The sequence below is a fragment of the Centruroides vittatus genome, unplaced genomic scaffold, assembly GCF_030686945.1.
Source record: "Centruroides vittatus isolate TY-2023 unplaced genomic scaffold, ASM3068694v2 contig_564, whole genome shotgun sequence".
NCBI lineage: Eukaryota > Metazoa > Arthropoda > Arachnida > Scorpiones > Buthidae > Centruroides > Centruroides vittatus.
In genome coordinates, this window is record NW_027122335.1 from 562316 (window position 1) to 576276 (window position 13961).

At 31.5% G+C, this 13961-nt stretch overlaps 1 protein-coding gene across 1 annotated transcript in view; it reads left to right on the plus strand.

The window, feature by feature from the left end:
* The first annotated feature begins 689 nt into the window (after window positions 1–689).
* Window positions 690–13961, plus strand: part of LOC136978953 (diacylglycerol O-acyltransferase 1-like) — a 64138-nt gene continuing 50866 nt past the window's right edge. Inside the window, exon 1 of the mRNA XM_067274800.1 lies at window positions 690–906. Within this exon, the coding sequence (XP_067130901.1) occupies window positions 785–906 (122 nt within the window). The 5' untranslated portion in view covers window positions 690–784. The remainder of the gene's footprint in view (window positions 907–13961) is intronic.

Consider the following 13961-nt stretch of genomic DNA (forward strand, 5'->3'; position numbering starts at 1 on the left):
CAGAGCGACGCGACTCGCGATCTCGAGCGACCCGATTTGGGGGGGGGCTAAATCTCGTGAAGGGTTGCCCGTAGGAGTATGGTTCATTAGATTTTTTTGATCACGCGGAGGGGTGTAGAACCCGCTCATTTGGAGCTAGAACCTTACCAATATCTTTTTCGTCCATTTTCGGCCATCGGATAAAATAAATGAAATTCTTAAGATTTTGATTTATTTCGCCCAATATTATTTCGCTTTTCGGAAATATTTTTCGGTCGCCGTCGGGGTTGCACGTTTCGCGTATTAATGCAACATTAAACTGGATAAAGTTAATATTAAGGTAGTAAAATAAACCGAAAAACCTTATAATATGGCGGACAAAAATGAAGTCCGAAACAACAGGGAAACCGACTATTTATTTTTCTTGAATTTCTGGCTCTTTAAAGGATTTCTCCGTAGAAAGTTCTGCACTTCCTCGGCAGATCGCAGGAATTTTTCATGGCCGATAGGTATAGAAAAAGATTTTTTTGGTACCCGGAGAACGGAAAAGCCAAAAGCTTAAAAAATAAAACCATGTTATGTTTTTCGTTATTAACATGAGTTTTTAATATTTATTTTTTTTTCCCCATCGTGTTTCAACGTAAATTTAACTCCTTATAAAATATTAAAAAAAAAAAAGATTTTCAGAGGAAAATATAGATGGCGCTAATTTGAAAGTTTAGTAGATTTTAGAGGATAATTAACTGCGTTCCGCCTCTTTTCTAAGTCGTGAATGGTCGATTGAGTGGTGCGTTGTTATTTAAAAATGTCAACAACAGATGTTACTCGGGACGAAAGAGTTAGACTCAGGCGAGCATTGAGCGTTACAAAAGCTCAAGAAATATCAGAAAAACAGAAAAAAGAGCGCCAAGCTCAACCTGATCAACCGTAAGTTCAACATCACGAGTTAATCGAAATACATTATTTAGTTATAAATAAATGTAAATATTTTAATATAAAATATTTAATATAGTCTTAAAACTTAGATAATAGATGAATAAGTCTTTGCTTTTTTTTATACATAATATAAAGGTTGAATCTACGAGAACAATATATGATACAAGATTCTAGATATAATGACGACCTTTATCCTCTGTTGTTAAGATTATGTACTTTAAAAGATTGCAGATTATATAATTTCAATGAAACCTATTATGTTTTATTGATTAGAAATTAGAAAAATTAATATGTAAATTTCAAATGTTTGCTTTTGATTTTATTTTCATTCAAATTGTTGCTATTTCACAATCTTCCTGTATCCTGTAAAGACACCATAATGTATTAACATTCCTATAAACCTGATGTAATGCAATAACTCGCCAACAACTGCTGTAGATCTTAGAGCTATAATTTGGAATAATTCCAAATTATAGCCCGAAGATCTACAGCAGTTGTTGGTGAGTTATTACACCATAATGTTCTACTGGTGAAAAAAGTTTTAAGTGATAATTCCTTATTTATTGTCATTCGTGTTTAAGGGAGTTTGCATTTTAATACTTATTTTTTAATATGTAGCCTGACTGAATAAAGATTCTGGAAGAAAATGGTGCGTGTTGATAAATAAGAATTGTGGCTTTGTCTACATTTGTTGTTTAATTTTGTAATGCAACAAACTCAAAACCTTAATATTTTAAAAATGTAGATAGAAATGGATGGTTTTTACTATTTCTTTATCTAATGTGATCTGTCTTTATCTTTAAATTAATGTGAAAACAACTCCAAGTTTTTATAAAATACAACTAACAAACTAATTTACTGGAGTTTAATAACACTGCTGAAGTACTTTTGGACAACTAGTGTATCTCCCGACAATGAGTTTGATTGCCTAAAAGTACTTGGGAGAAACTTCTTGTTAAAGTGAACTTCAGTACAGTAAAGCAGTTTATTGTATTCAAAAAAATTATTTGTAGTAACCAAATTTTGGACTTTTCTGAAAACTGCACTTGTCACAAATTACAGTACCACTACTAAAACCTTTAAAAATGTAGTATAATTTTAATTGTCGAACATTTTTGGTTCCCTTAATTGAAATTTATTTATTTCTGTCTTGAGGAAGGTCATTTAAGAAGACCAAAACATTTCAAAATTAAAATTATATTGCATTTTTAAAGGTTTGGCTAGTAGTAGTCTGGTATCAAATTTTGTATTTTTATTCTAGTTAAATGTGTTAACTGTTTCTATTCTAGGATGTCTAGCTTAATCTTAAATGCTAATATAGTTTTCCAACTGATGTATCTAATTTTAAATAAGATTGAAGATTGTGTTTCTGCTGAAGACCATCAACACCTTTAAAATTGACATCCCTACTTGAGAAAAACTAAAAAGAACTATAGAACCAGCGGGACCTATTCTGAGTTGTATTGTTAAGCTAACGAATACGATAAAAAACCAGTTTCTATTGGAATCACGTGATTGGCATTTAATCAACTGTGAAAATGCTATTCTGAGCTGTACATTTCTTTTTCAGTTCTGATAGCCACATGGGATGACAGCTTTTCTTATCGATCACGCTCGAGGTGCTGTTAGGAATGTAACAAAAGTAAAAAGAACATGGCGACTTTAGGTGTAAGGATATTACTTCACGGGCAATTGGAGATAGAGAAAATTAGCATTGGACGTCATGAATCTTGGTTTTTCAGCTTTGAGACATTGCTTTTCAGCTGAATGATACACGCTTTAAAGAACTTTGTCATCTTTTGACGCCATTACTATTACATGTATGCCATGAATTATGAGAAAAGCTAGAGCCAGGGCTGAATTTACAAGTAAGCTGTGTAAGCTATAGCTTAGGGCCTCGTGTTTCAAGGAAGCTCAAAAATTACTACAAAAAAGAAAATTGAAGTCAAATTTTGTAATAATTTGTTTTTTACAAACCAACAAAATATACTGTACTTTTTCATTTTGTGCAGTAATTAATTATATTAATTACCAATATTGTTTATATTATATTTCTAGTGATTTCTTCTTTTTAATATAAAATTTATTTGATTTTTATAGGTAGCTTTTCTTAACTTTTAGTAGCTTTTTTGCCATCGAAAAGTGATGAAAACAAAGATTTTTAGTGTTTTCCTTTTTGAATTGTACCTTATTTTCTAATGTGTTGCAAATACTTTTTAACAATAAAACATTTATGATTAAAATTAATATGTTTATGTTAATTAGCTTTTTTGTATGATCGACTTCTAAAATTGTAAAGGGGCCTCAAACAGTTTTGAGGGCCTTGGAATGCCTAAATCTGAACCTGGCCAGAGCCGAAGTGTTTTAACTAATATCTCTGAACTGACAAGTTGTTTGCTGGCTGCATTATCCCTTCTTTGATGACATTTTAACAAAAAATAAGGCTACAGAATACTAAAAACATGTACTTTGCTTGGAAAACGGTGGGTTGCAGTCACATGGCAAAAATACAATTTTTAACTAAAATGTGACTGGTTAAAGCGTAACGGCTATTGATAGCATGGAACCCAGATGCATCTCGACCGACTACCCGTAGTGAAACCCACTTAACGTGGAGCACAGAATAGCAATTTGTCTAAGGTTCGTTAATTGCCTTTCGCTAAAGAGACTTATCAAATGTCCTGTGAATCGCTCTTGTTGAGTTATCAGAAGAGCTCAGATTAGGTCCCCAGAAGTGATCTTTCACAAGATTGGCATCCAAAACTTGTTTCTGCAGTGCTAAATGACATTCAATAATTTAATGAGCATAAAAAAATTTAAATAATTTTAAATATTTAAAATGTAGAGTTTACTTCTTTAAAAGAACTAAGTGTTCTATATAATGGACCTTATTTATGTTTATAGGATAGAACTATAAGAGGTGTAAGGAACATTTTGGAGCAGACTATACTGTGAATATTGTACCTTTTGGTTTTTTTTTTTTCCTAGTTTGATAATAGCCTCTAATTCTTTGAAATTGCAAATAGCCTCTGGAACAAATAGTCATGTTTTATTTTACTACTATCAATCTTTTCAGTTCATCTAAAATTTTTCTTTGAACCATGCTGATAATTTTTTAAATAAAGATTTACACGTTTTTCTCTGACAAGGAGACTGTATGGTCTCGGAAATTCAGTTCGGGATGAGACTTCGGGGATTAGTAGTATACTTCAAGGGTGTCCACCTAGAAGAATTGTAAAGTGCACTAGCCAGAAGATTCTGACAAAAGGGGCTCTAAAGGTTTAAGTGCATTCATATACCAATTTGATTTTACAGCATGACAACATAGTGAAATGGCTGAGTCTGTAGTGAACTTTCTTGCCATGTGGGTGAGCTAGGTTCGGTCCTACCTCCAGCTAAATTTTTTAAAATTGTTTTAAAAGTTATAACAACTTTTAAATAAAGTTAATGACCTAAAAATATTATTAAGTCAAAAATAATTTTATTTTATTTATGAAATGACTGTTATAGCTAATTAAAATGTGAATTAAAGATGATAATTTATTTTTTAAAAATTTGAATAATTTCAAATGCAATTTTAATGGAGGTAAATTAAAACTTTAATTACCACTATAACAAATTTTTGGGTAGGATTTTATTTATATAAAAATTTTTACAATATTGTCTTTATTTATCAATTTTTTATTTTACATACAAGTACCAGAATGGTAATCATCATAAAAACATCGAAAACAAAAACTATTTTGACATCTTGCACAATTTAAGGACAATTGTTTACACGAACAACGTTTTTTTAAAAGATCTATTGGAAAACATACTTCATTTACATTCATAAAAATTTCTCTTTCATCATAAAGCCTGGAAGCGTACCAGGCATACTGGATCATTTCATTAAAAATTGGCGATGACAGTTGGTGATACACTATTGATTATATTTTTATACAGTCTTCACAGGAGTTTATTTCTGTATTATTTTCGATCAGATAAGCGCAATTTTGATACGCTTTATTAGATTTTTTTTACCTGTCTATAAAAATAGACATTGCAAGGTTGAACAAGAGGAGTACATTTTGGAAGAATCACTTTAATTGTACAAGTTGGTGATTTTTCGTCATCCTGAAAGATTTTGTCATATAATTCAGGCTTTGTTTGTCCACCCCAAGAGTCAATAATTAATAGAAACTGTTCTTTTCCCATATAGGACTTTAAACAACAGTTGAGAAAGTCAATATACAGTCCTGTCGTTAGCTTCCCAGATTTCAAAGACCTTATTACAACATTTTTATATTTTTGTGCATATTCATTTCCTGTTTTTTTTAACTCTGGGGGCCAAAGTTACCGGTTGCTTCTTGTAAACAAACAAATACTTGAGGTAGGACTTTTCCAGACAGAGTGACAGCATATTAAGCAGTATATGTATGCATCACTTTATTCATGTCGTGCCTTTTGATGAAAATAGTTTTGCTCCCTTTTTCATCCAGAGTCCTGTTGTACACCAACTGATACTGACATCCTGGAAAGAGAAAACAACTGAAATTGAAGTATTTTGTCAGAGAGTCATAAAAATAGAGAGCAAAATGAATTTGTAAATACTCTGCAATAATTTACCTGTCTGGTCAGTGTTGATAACAAAATCTTTGTTGAAATTCTGTATCAATTTGAATGTCTGGGTTCGAAAAATGTCTGCAGAAGCCAAGGTTTCTTCATTGTCGCTGTTTTTTTTTTTCTTCTTTTTTTTTCTTTTTTCTTTTTTTTTTGAAACAAATTTTGTCACTTTTTGTTGACAAATTCCATGAATCTTTTTGAATTTATGAACCCAGCAGTTAGAAGCTTTAAATTGAAAATCTGTAAATTGTCATGCTGCTGCTAAAGCCCACTGTTGTAAATTCTGAGTTGTCACTTGTTGATAATTCTCTTGGGCTTCAACAAAACGATCATGTGTCCAGGAATTGATTGTTGCGTACTTATCAAATTGATTTCCTCTTTGTTTTTTATTTTTCTTTCCCATTGGGATAAATATTCCTTTTTTTTTGCAATGTTTGTAAATTCCATGTGGGGCAAGCCTTTGCAATATTAACAACTTTAATTTTGTAATCCAAAGAAAGATGGTCTACCTCTCTTCTTTTTTTTCTTCTGGTTCATATTCATCTGATGAGCTTTGGTCTTCGACTTTTTCAAAAGGTTCCTTATCAGTTTTCATTTTCATGAACAAGTTCTTCATCAGTCACAAGTATTTTTTCAGCCAGCATGTCCATAGTATGTTCATAAATTTCTTCGCCCATCAACATTGCTTCATGAGAAACTGAAGTTGAAGATTCCGATGTAATCAAATTATTTTCAGCAAGCAAGCTTTCATAATAAATGACCGCATCTTTAACCTCAACTTTGACATTTCACTGTATAATGAATCTTGACTGATTTCATTTGCAGCTTCTGATACTTTTGTGATTTTTCCATTAACAGACATTTTCAATTCAAAATATTTTTTAAAAATTTTGATAATATTTCACAGTACAGAATGCTCCAATCCTGCGAAAAGTCAAGAATGAACTAGCACATTAGTTCAAGTTTCTAGAGGAATAAGAGTGGGTAAACCCTGTATATATTGTACTGTAGCAGATAAGGACCATTGTTCGATTAGTTCTATTAGGGTCTTGAAAATTCCTGATCATCTCTGCCTATCTTTCAACGAATATTTTTAACCTCTCCACAGTTTATAATATCTTAAAATTTGTAATTAACTTTTTAATGACAATAGTAATTAAGGTTTAATTTACCCCCATTAAAAATGTATTTGAAATTATTCAACTTTTTAAAAATAAAATAATATCTTTAATTCACATTTTAATTAGCTGTGACAGTCATTTCATAAATAAAATAAAATTATTTTTGACTTAATTAATAATATTTTTAGGTCATTAACTTTATTTAAAAGTTGTTATAACTTTTAAAACAATTTTAAAAAATTTAGCTGGAGGTAGGACCGAACCTAGCTCACCCACATGGCAAGAAAGTTCACTACAGACTCAGCCATTTTGCATGTGATGCCATAGATTATACACGATCTGTAAAATCGATAGGCTGCGCTTAAAACTTTAGAGCCCCTTTTCTTGGAATATTCTGGTTAGTGCACTTTACAATTCTTCTGGGTGGACACCCTTAAGGTATACTACTAACCTGTGAAGTCTCATCCCAAACTGGATTTCGGAGACCATGCGGTCCCTTGTGAAACAGAAACTAACCGGTGATTTTGTTTTGTCAGAAAACTATTTAATCAAAAATGAAATATGTTTAACTATTTGACTTATACAGCAGTCCTTCAAAGTATCTTAGTAAAGTTCATAAAAAAAATTAGAGATAACTCCTCTCAATGTAACAAAATAAGTAACATAAACCCAATAAAAGAATTGTTTTAAAAAAGATGGTTTTTTCAAAAAATAGGCATTGGGACATCTGAAAATGTCTGTTGAAGAGGAGATCATAAATAAGATATATATTAAGGTGACCAACCATCCTCCTCTAGGGAGGACAGTCCTTCTTTTGTTAATTCCGTCCTCCCTCAAAAAGTGTCCTCCTACATGTCCTCCTTTTTGATATTTGAAGACTAATCTGTAAATCTCCATATTTGATTGATGCCAAGCCGATCCGTTGCATGTGATGTGATGTGTTTGTATTTGACATGATGGTTCATCAAGGCTTGGTACAGTGCAGCAAGACGAGATTATGAAATGCATGTGCTCTGCACAGGAGACCTTGAGAGAGTGTGCTGCATGCAAGAAACTTTGTTTACTTCTTACCAAAACATAACACTGCACATAAGCATGCAGTAGAGATTATTATAGTGTATTATTGTTGCAATGAATAAAATGTTTCTTTTATTTACAATATTTTTTTCTTCAATTTATGTGTGTCTTCGTTGTAAAAAAGTTGGTCACCTTATATATATTAAAAGTTTAAGAATTGGTTGGCAATTGACAATGAAATTTCAGTGTCTGCTTTATCATCATCAGAAATATATCAAATTTCTACTTAAGAATGCTCTTCAGGATTATCTAGATTCTGCAACAAATACTCAGATATGAGAAGCTCTATGATGTTTCATTGTGGTATATGGTACAGATGTGTTGAGTTTCAAAACTATGACAAATGAGTATTTTTTAATGAAATATTGCCAAACCAGCAAATAATGCTAGATGAACTACTCAAATAGTTACTATTATAATTAAAAAAGATATTTAATAATTAACTTAAAGGTTTGTTAAAACAATTTAAAATGTTTGATATATCTATTATATATATATATATATATATATAATCAAATTATCTCATTGAATAAAATTAAAATTTCCACTATTGTGGTCTAATTAATTTCACTGAATAATGTTAGCACTCAATTATTATAAGTATAGGTTAATCCCAAAGTGATTACAATAAACAGCATTTACTTTACAATCTACTATATAAAACTGAAACACTGACAGAGACTGCCCATTTTATCAAGTGCCAGCAAAGAAAAGCATAGTGGCAAACCTAGGAATTGCCAGAGTCCGTGCACGAGTGCATGACAGTGCAATTTGTAATGATGATATTTAGTATGCATCGGGCCTTTCAACTGGTTGTATATATTAAAAAATTTACTTTTTGTATTCAAAATCCTAAACTTGTATGAAAACTTAAATTACAATTTCATTATGCTACTAATATTTGTTTGTAAATGTTTAACTTTATCAAAAGTTGATGGTTATTTTATATAATTAAACATTTAGAAGTTTCATAAAATAAGACAATGAAAAAAAATATATATATTTTGTCTGTTTCTTTAATAGGATATTTTAAGTTTCTAAATTCTGATTAAAATGTCTGCTTTAAGGAAATGTTGCCAACAAGTTTTACCTAAAAGCAAACAATTTATCAGTTCATCAGAATCAGCTTATTATAAAAATATATTAAAACAGAAAATTGATTTGTTCACATTTTTTTTATAGCATTGTCAAACAAGCATGTTTTTATTTCTTTTATTACTTTAATTTTGTCACTAAATATCTTGCTTGTAGCAATTGTTTCTTTTATAGAATTTGAAAAATTTTTGATATTTGAAAATTACATAGTAAAATCTAGACAAATGTATCGTCTTAAACTGTGAATAATATATATTTAACTTAAATTAAATATTTAAAATAGTCTCTCTAGTCTTTTGATAAACATAGTGTTTCAATGAACATATTACATTGTAATATATTCATTGAAACATTATGTTAATGCTGCACTGTGCATGCATGCACTGTGGTTAAGCTCTGTGCATAACACATACGCCTTGTACAAATAAAATGTTTGTTACATGCAGTGCCAAAAGTTCTTTAGTGTTGTTTTTAATGTTTTTTAGAAACTTCAGAATATCTGGCTATGTCATCCTACTTAATTTGTTTGCATATATTCCACATGAAATCCAATTTAGTATTGTTATATATCCATGGAATTGCTAAATATCTCTGTAGTAAGAGTTGAAAAGATATTGTTTAATTATGATTGTTTTTGTATATATATACACAAAAACAATCAAATATTTGAGTTGAAAATAAAAATTTATTCAAATTAAAATTTTTTCTATTGTACTTTATTTTAATTATTAACTTTTACTCTTTCCCCTGTGGACATTTGAAGATAATTTTTTCCAAACCCAATGTGGAGGCTAAGGTAGCCGGGACTGCCCAATTCTCCATAAACTATGTGGGGCTTTTTGGGATTCCTTCCCAGATATGCCAGGACGATAGGTTGACACTCTAACCAGCTTTTTGACGATAGTCTGACACCTTATGTTGTTTAATATAATTCCATCAGAGAAATTATCTATTTTATGAAAGATATTCAGAACATATCTGTATTTTGAAACAGTTGGAGCAATCTAATCTAATGGATGATTGGATAAAACTACAGGACCCTGGTTGTGATTTTGCATCTTGCCAAATGGCTGGCTATGTGGAGTATTCCTGCTGTTCATGTAACATTTAAATAAGTGGCAGTATCCGAAAGCAAGTTCTCCCTTGATAGATTGCCAATGTGTTGTTCTGTTATCTCATGAAACCAAAGCTATGATTGAAAATTGACATCAAACATAAATATAAAACACAAATTGCTGGCATATTCATTGTTTACGCTCGCTGTTAAAGTTGTACAAGGCATACGTGTTATACACAGAGCTTAGCCATGCAGCAGATACACTGTGCATGCATCTCTCAATGATTCCAATTTTTAAGCCCACAAGTAAATTGGGGATTTTATGATGGGATGTTTATTCAGTGACCTTCCTTATTTTAATATATGCTAAGTTTCACTTAGAAAAATAAACTAATAAACAAAATATTTGTGCTGTCTATTGTATTAAGTTTTTCAAAAGTCTTATGCTAATTTAGACCATTGTGATTAGGGATTGCAATCCAGCAGTGTTTTCAATCTAGCTGGAATTTTGCTGGACCAACATCATTCCAGCTGGATCCAGTGCGGTGCAATAAAGTGTTATCTATCTATCTATCCAGCAATTTATGGTTTTTTTAAAGAAATAAAACATTTTTATTTAAATTCTTAAGAAACATTTATTATTTAGACTGGTCACTATAAATCAGTAAAACTTCTTACACATTTAGGTAGTAAACTTAACTTTGTTCGGTTTAACACTTGAGATAGAGATAATTAACTTTAAATGTTTAGTTAGATTATAATTATAATGTAATCTTTAAGTTAAATAATAGCAAAGGTAATTCTACTAATTAATTTATATTAATATATTATAATAATGTAAGGACGGATAATCAGTGGCTATCAGTCTTATAAGTTTTCTTATATAGACTCTACATGTAAATCTGTAGTTATTTATAACTAATTTAATTATTCATGTTAGTAAAGTAGTGAGTAAGTAATTAGTAGTTAGTTATTATTATCACATTCAAGAATCACATATATTCATATCATCATATATCTAAGATACTGATAATCATTCATTTAATTAACTATTTAACTAACTAGGTAGTCACAGTTTCTCACTAATTTTCACAATAAAATTGCCTAGCCTAGCCCACTAACCACTTATAGAATAAAAGTTAAAAACTCTTACTTAATAGAATTAGAGTAGAAGTTTTAAAATATTAGTCTTGTCTTGAATAAAGTATTTTAAAGGATTAAATACAATTAAATCAGTCACTTCTGTTATTTTTTTTACTTTTCTGGAAGTAGGATCTCAAGAAACAAATGGTATTGATGGTGTTGTCTCCCAACCTACTTCTTAATGAACTGCATATATATCCCGCTGTGGAGAAGGCCGTTTCTGCCTCTACGTTAGTTGGTTTCAGGCAGCGCCGTAACTAGCCTTTTATGCGCCCGGTGCGAGCATCTGTAACTACGCACCAAAACTATGACCCCAAACTTGGTCGGTAATTTCTGCGTCCCCAGGGTCTACGCCCTGTGCCTGGGCACCGCTGGCACTGCCCTAGTTACGGCACTGGTTTCAGGGTCATCAAACAATCATAAATCGTTCCGTCGCGTGATTCATTGATGTCACAACCGACCGTAAATTAGAATTATGCACCAGGGCTATGAGAGGAGTTACTTATTTTATTTAGCACGAAGACACTTTATTTAGTGAGAGCGCAAAGTCAACTGGCAATTAGATCAGCAGAGGCAAAAGGGTGAGAGGTGCGGTGTAGAGAGGGGTGTAGCACTTGTCGCACTGAACGGCAATGTCACTTTCGCCACCAAGCGATAGCACACGTAACAAAGCGGCAACGCGACAACGTAGACTTTTGCGGCGTTATTTAGAAAGTTAATCGAGTATTTGCGGATCCGCAGCGCTGGATCCAACACCTGGTGCTGGATCCAGCAGGCCGAAGAATGCGCTGGATCCAACTGGATTGCTGTATGAGGGATCCAGCAATTGCAATCCCTAATTGTGATACAACTTATACAGACCTGAAGCTCACAGCAAACCTGATCTATTACTTGAAATTTTAAAATACTGACCCTGATTTAGACATGAGCCACAATGAAATGGCCCATGCAAACTGACATTGGCCCATCATGATTATATTTAAATGTTTATTATATATCTATTAGAGTAGATCAGCAGTTCTTAACCTTTTTAGTAGTTAGCACTCCCTTGAATCTGAAAATAAGCTCTTGCATCCCTTTAAAAAATGTATATTTTTTATTTAAGAGAAAACATTTATTGCATAAACAAATGCCATGTTTATTTACAATATATATTACTATATAACATAAAAAGCAATATTTAAATTTTAATGATTAGGTTGTTGTTGTTTATTCATAATAATTCTATTAAAACAAGGCTTTTTTTTTAAAGAGCCATGTGTAAGACATTAGGATGCATTTAAGTGATTTCTGGCTTTTGTTTTGATGTGCAAAAGTACTGAAAATCCCATTTCACAATTTCTGGTATAATTATTTTTTCCAAAACAACTGAATCCAGCAAAGAAAAGTTTGCTAAATTCCCATGTTCAACTCAACATCTCCAAAGTTTTAATTTTTCAATAAATAAAGCTAATTTTTTATTAGCTGTTATTATGTTCTTGCCAAATCCTTGCATTGAAGTGCTTACTTCATTCATGTGGCTAAATATATCTGCTAGGTAGGCTAGCCAAAGCAATGCATCTCTATTTCCAAAAGCTTCCAGTAAATCACTAGTTTGGTTAATAAGAAACTGTATAATTTCTTTGCGCAATTCAAAAATCCTTGTCAGCATGCGGTCCTTTGAGAGCCACCATATTTTCTTATGATAAAGAAGTACGGTATGAATAGCACTGATTTCTTTACACAAAGCACAAAAAATACGATAATTAAGCGCTCATCCTCAGATGTACTTAACTACATTCACTGCTGTAGTTAGATGTTTGAAATTCTCTGACAAAGTTTTCGGTGCAAGTGCATGATGATGCAACATGCAGTGCGTTTTAGAGGGCTGGCTTTGATATCTTCTGCTATTTGCAGTAAAATATCAGCACTGAGATCTTCAATGCGCAATTGAATCACGTCATTCGACAGCGGAATTTATTGAATTTTCTTTTGTGCTTCAGAACCGAACAAATCTTTGCAATTTCAAGTGCACATAATTTTACTAGTTCTTCAGCTATTGTGTGGCTTTTTTTTTTTCTTAGCACACAGATACATTACTTGATAAGGAGCTTATAGCAAAGGCTTTTAAACTGCTGCAATGTTAAATTTTGTAATAGTACTGCTGGCATCAAATCGTGCTTTCTTAGATTTCAAGATGTTAAGACTATATCCTGTAGATTCACCACCATGCTGATTATTGAAATGTTCTAACAACTTTGAGGGTTTTAGATTGGAGTTGGAAAATATTTTGCAACATAGAATACAATGTGGTTGTTGCATACAATCTTTTTCTGTTGTACACGTGAATCCATAAGCAACATAATTGTCTTTCCATTGACGCTTTTTCGACATAACGAGGGTTACTACAATTTAAAAAAATAAATTGATATAAATTTTTATCGATGGGTAAATTTATTTAATTTCAATAAATACTACACAACATTAATTAAAGTACAGGTAACCCCCATATAACATGGGAATTATGTTCCAAAAAATTGCCGTGTTATACGAAATAAAGAACTAGTACAAAAAGGGGGGTTAGGTTCCAAAAATTAAAAAAATATGCTATTATATTTTCATAATTAAGATAAGAAAATTTTAATAAAGATATTTAAGTGATATGTATTAATATAAATTAAGCAATGTTTTCTTTGCCATCACTAAGCACTATTAACCAAGGGCGTTTCTTTTTGGCAAGATATCCTTATCCTCTGAGCATTTTTCTGCATTATCTTCAGATCCATGCTTTACCTTTTGCAAAAAATATGTTATTTTAGATTGCTTGCTTTTAGTTAAAAGATCTTGATAAATTTCCTTATATGGTGCTAAGCACTTATGAAAAATAAAGCAGAATAAAGCAACTATGGAATAAGGGGAAAACATCTGGCAACAACAAAAGCAGAAGCATCAAGATCTGGCAACACCGA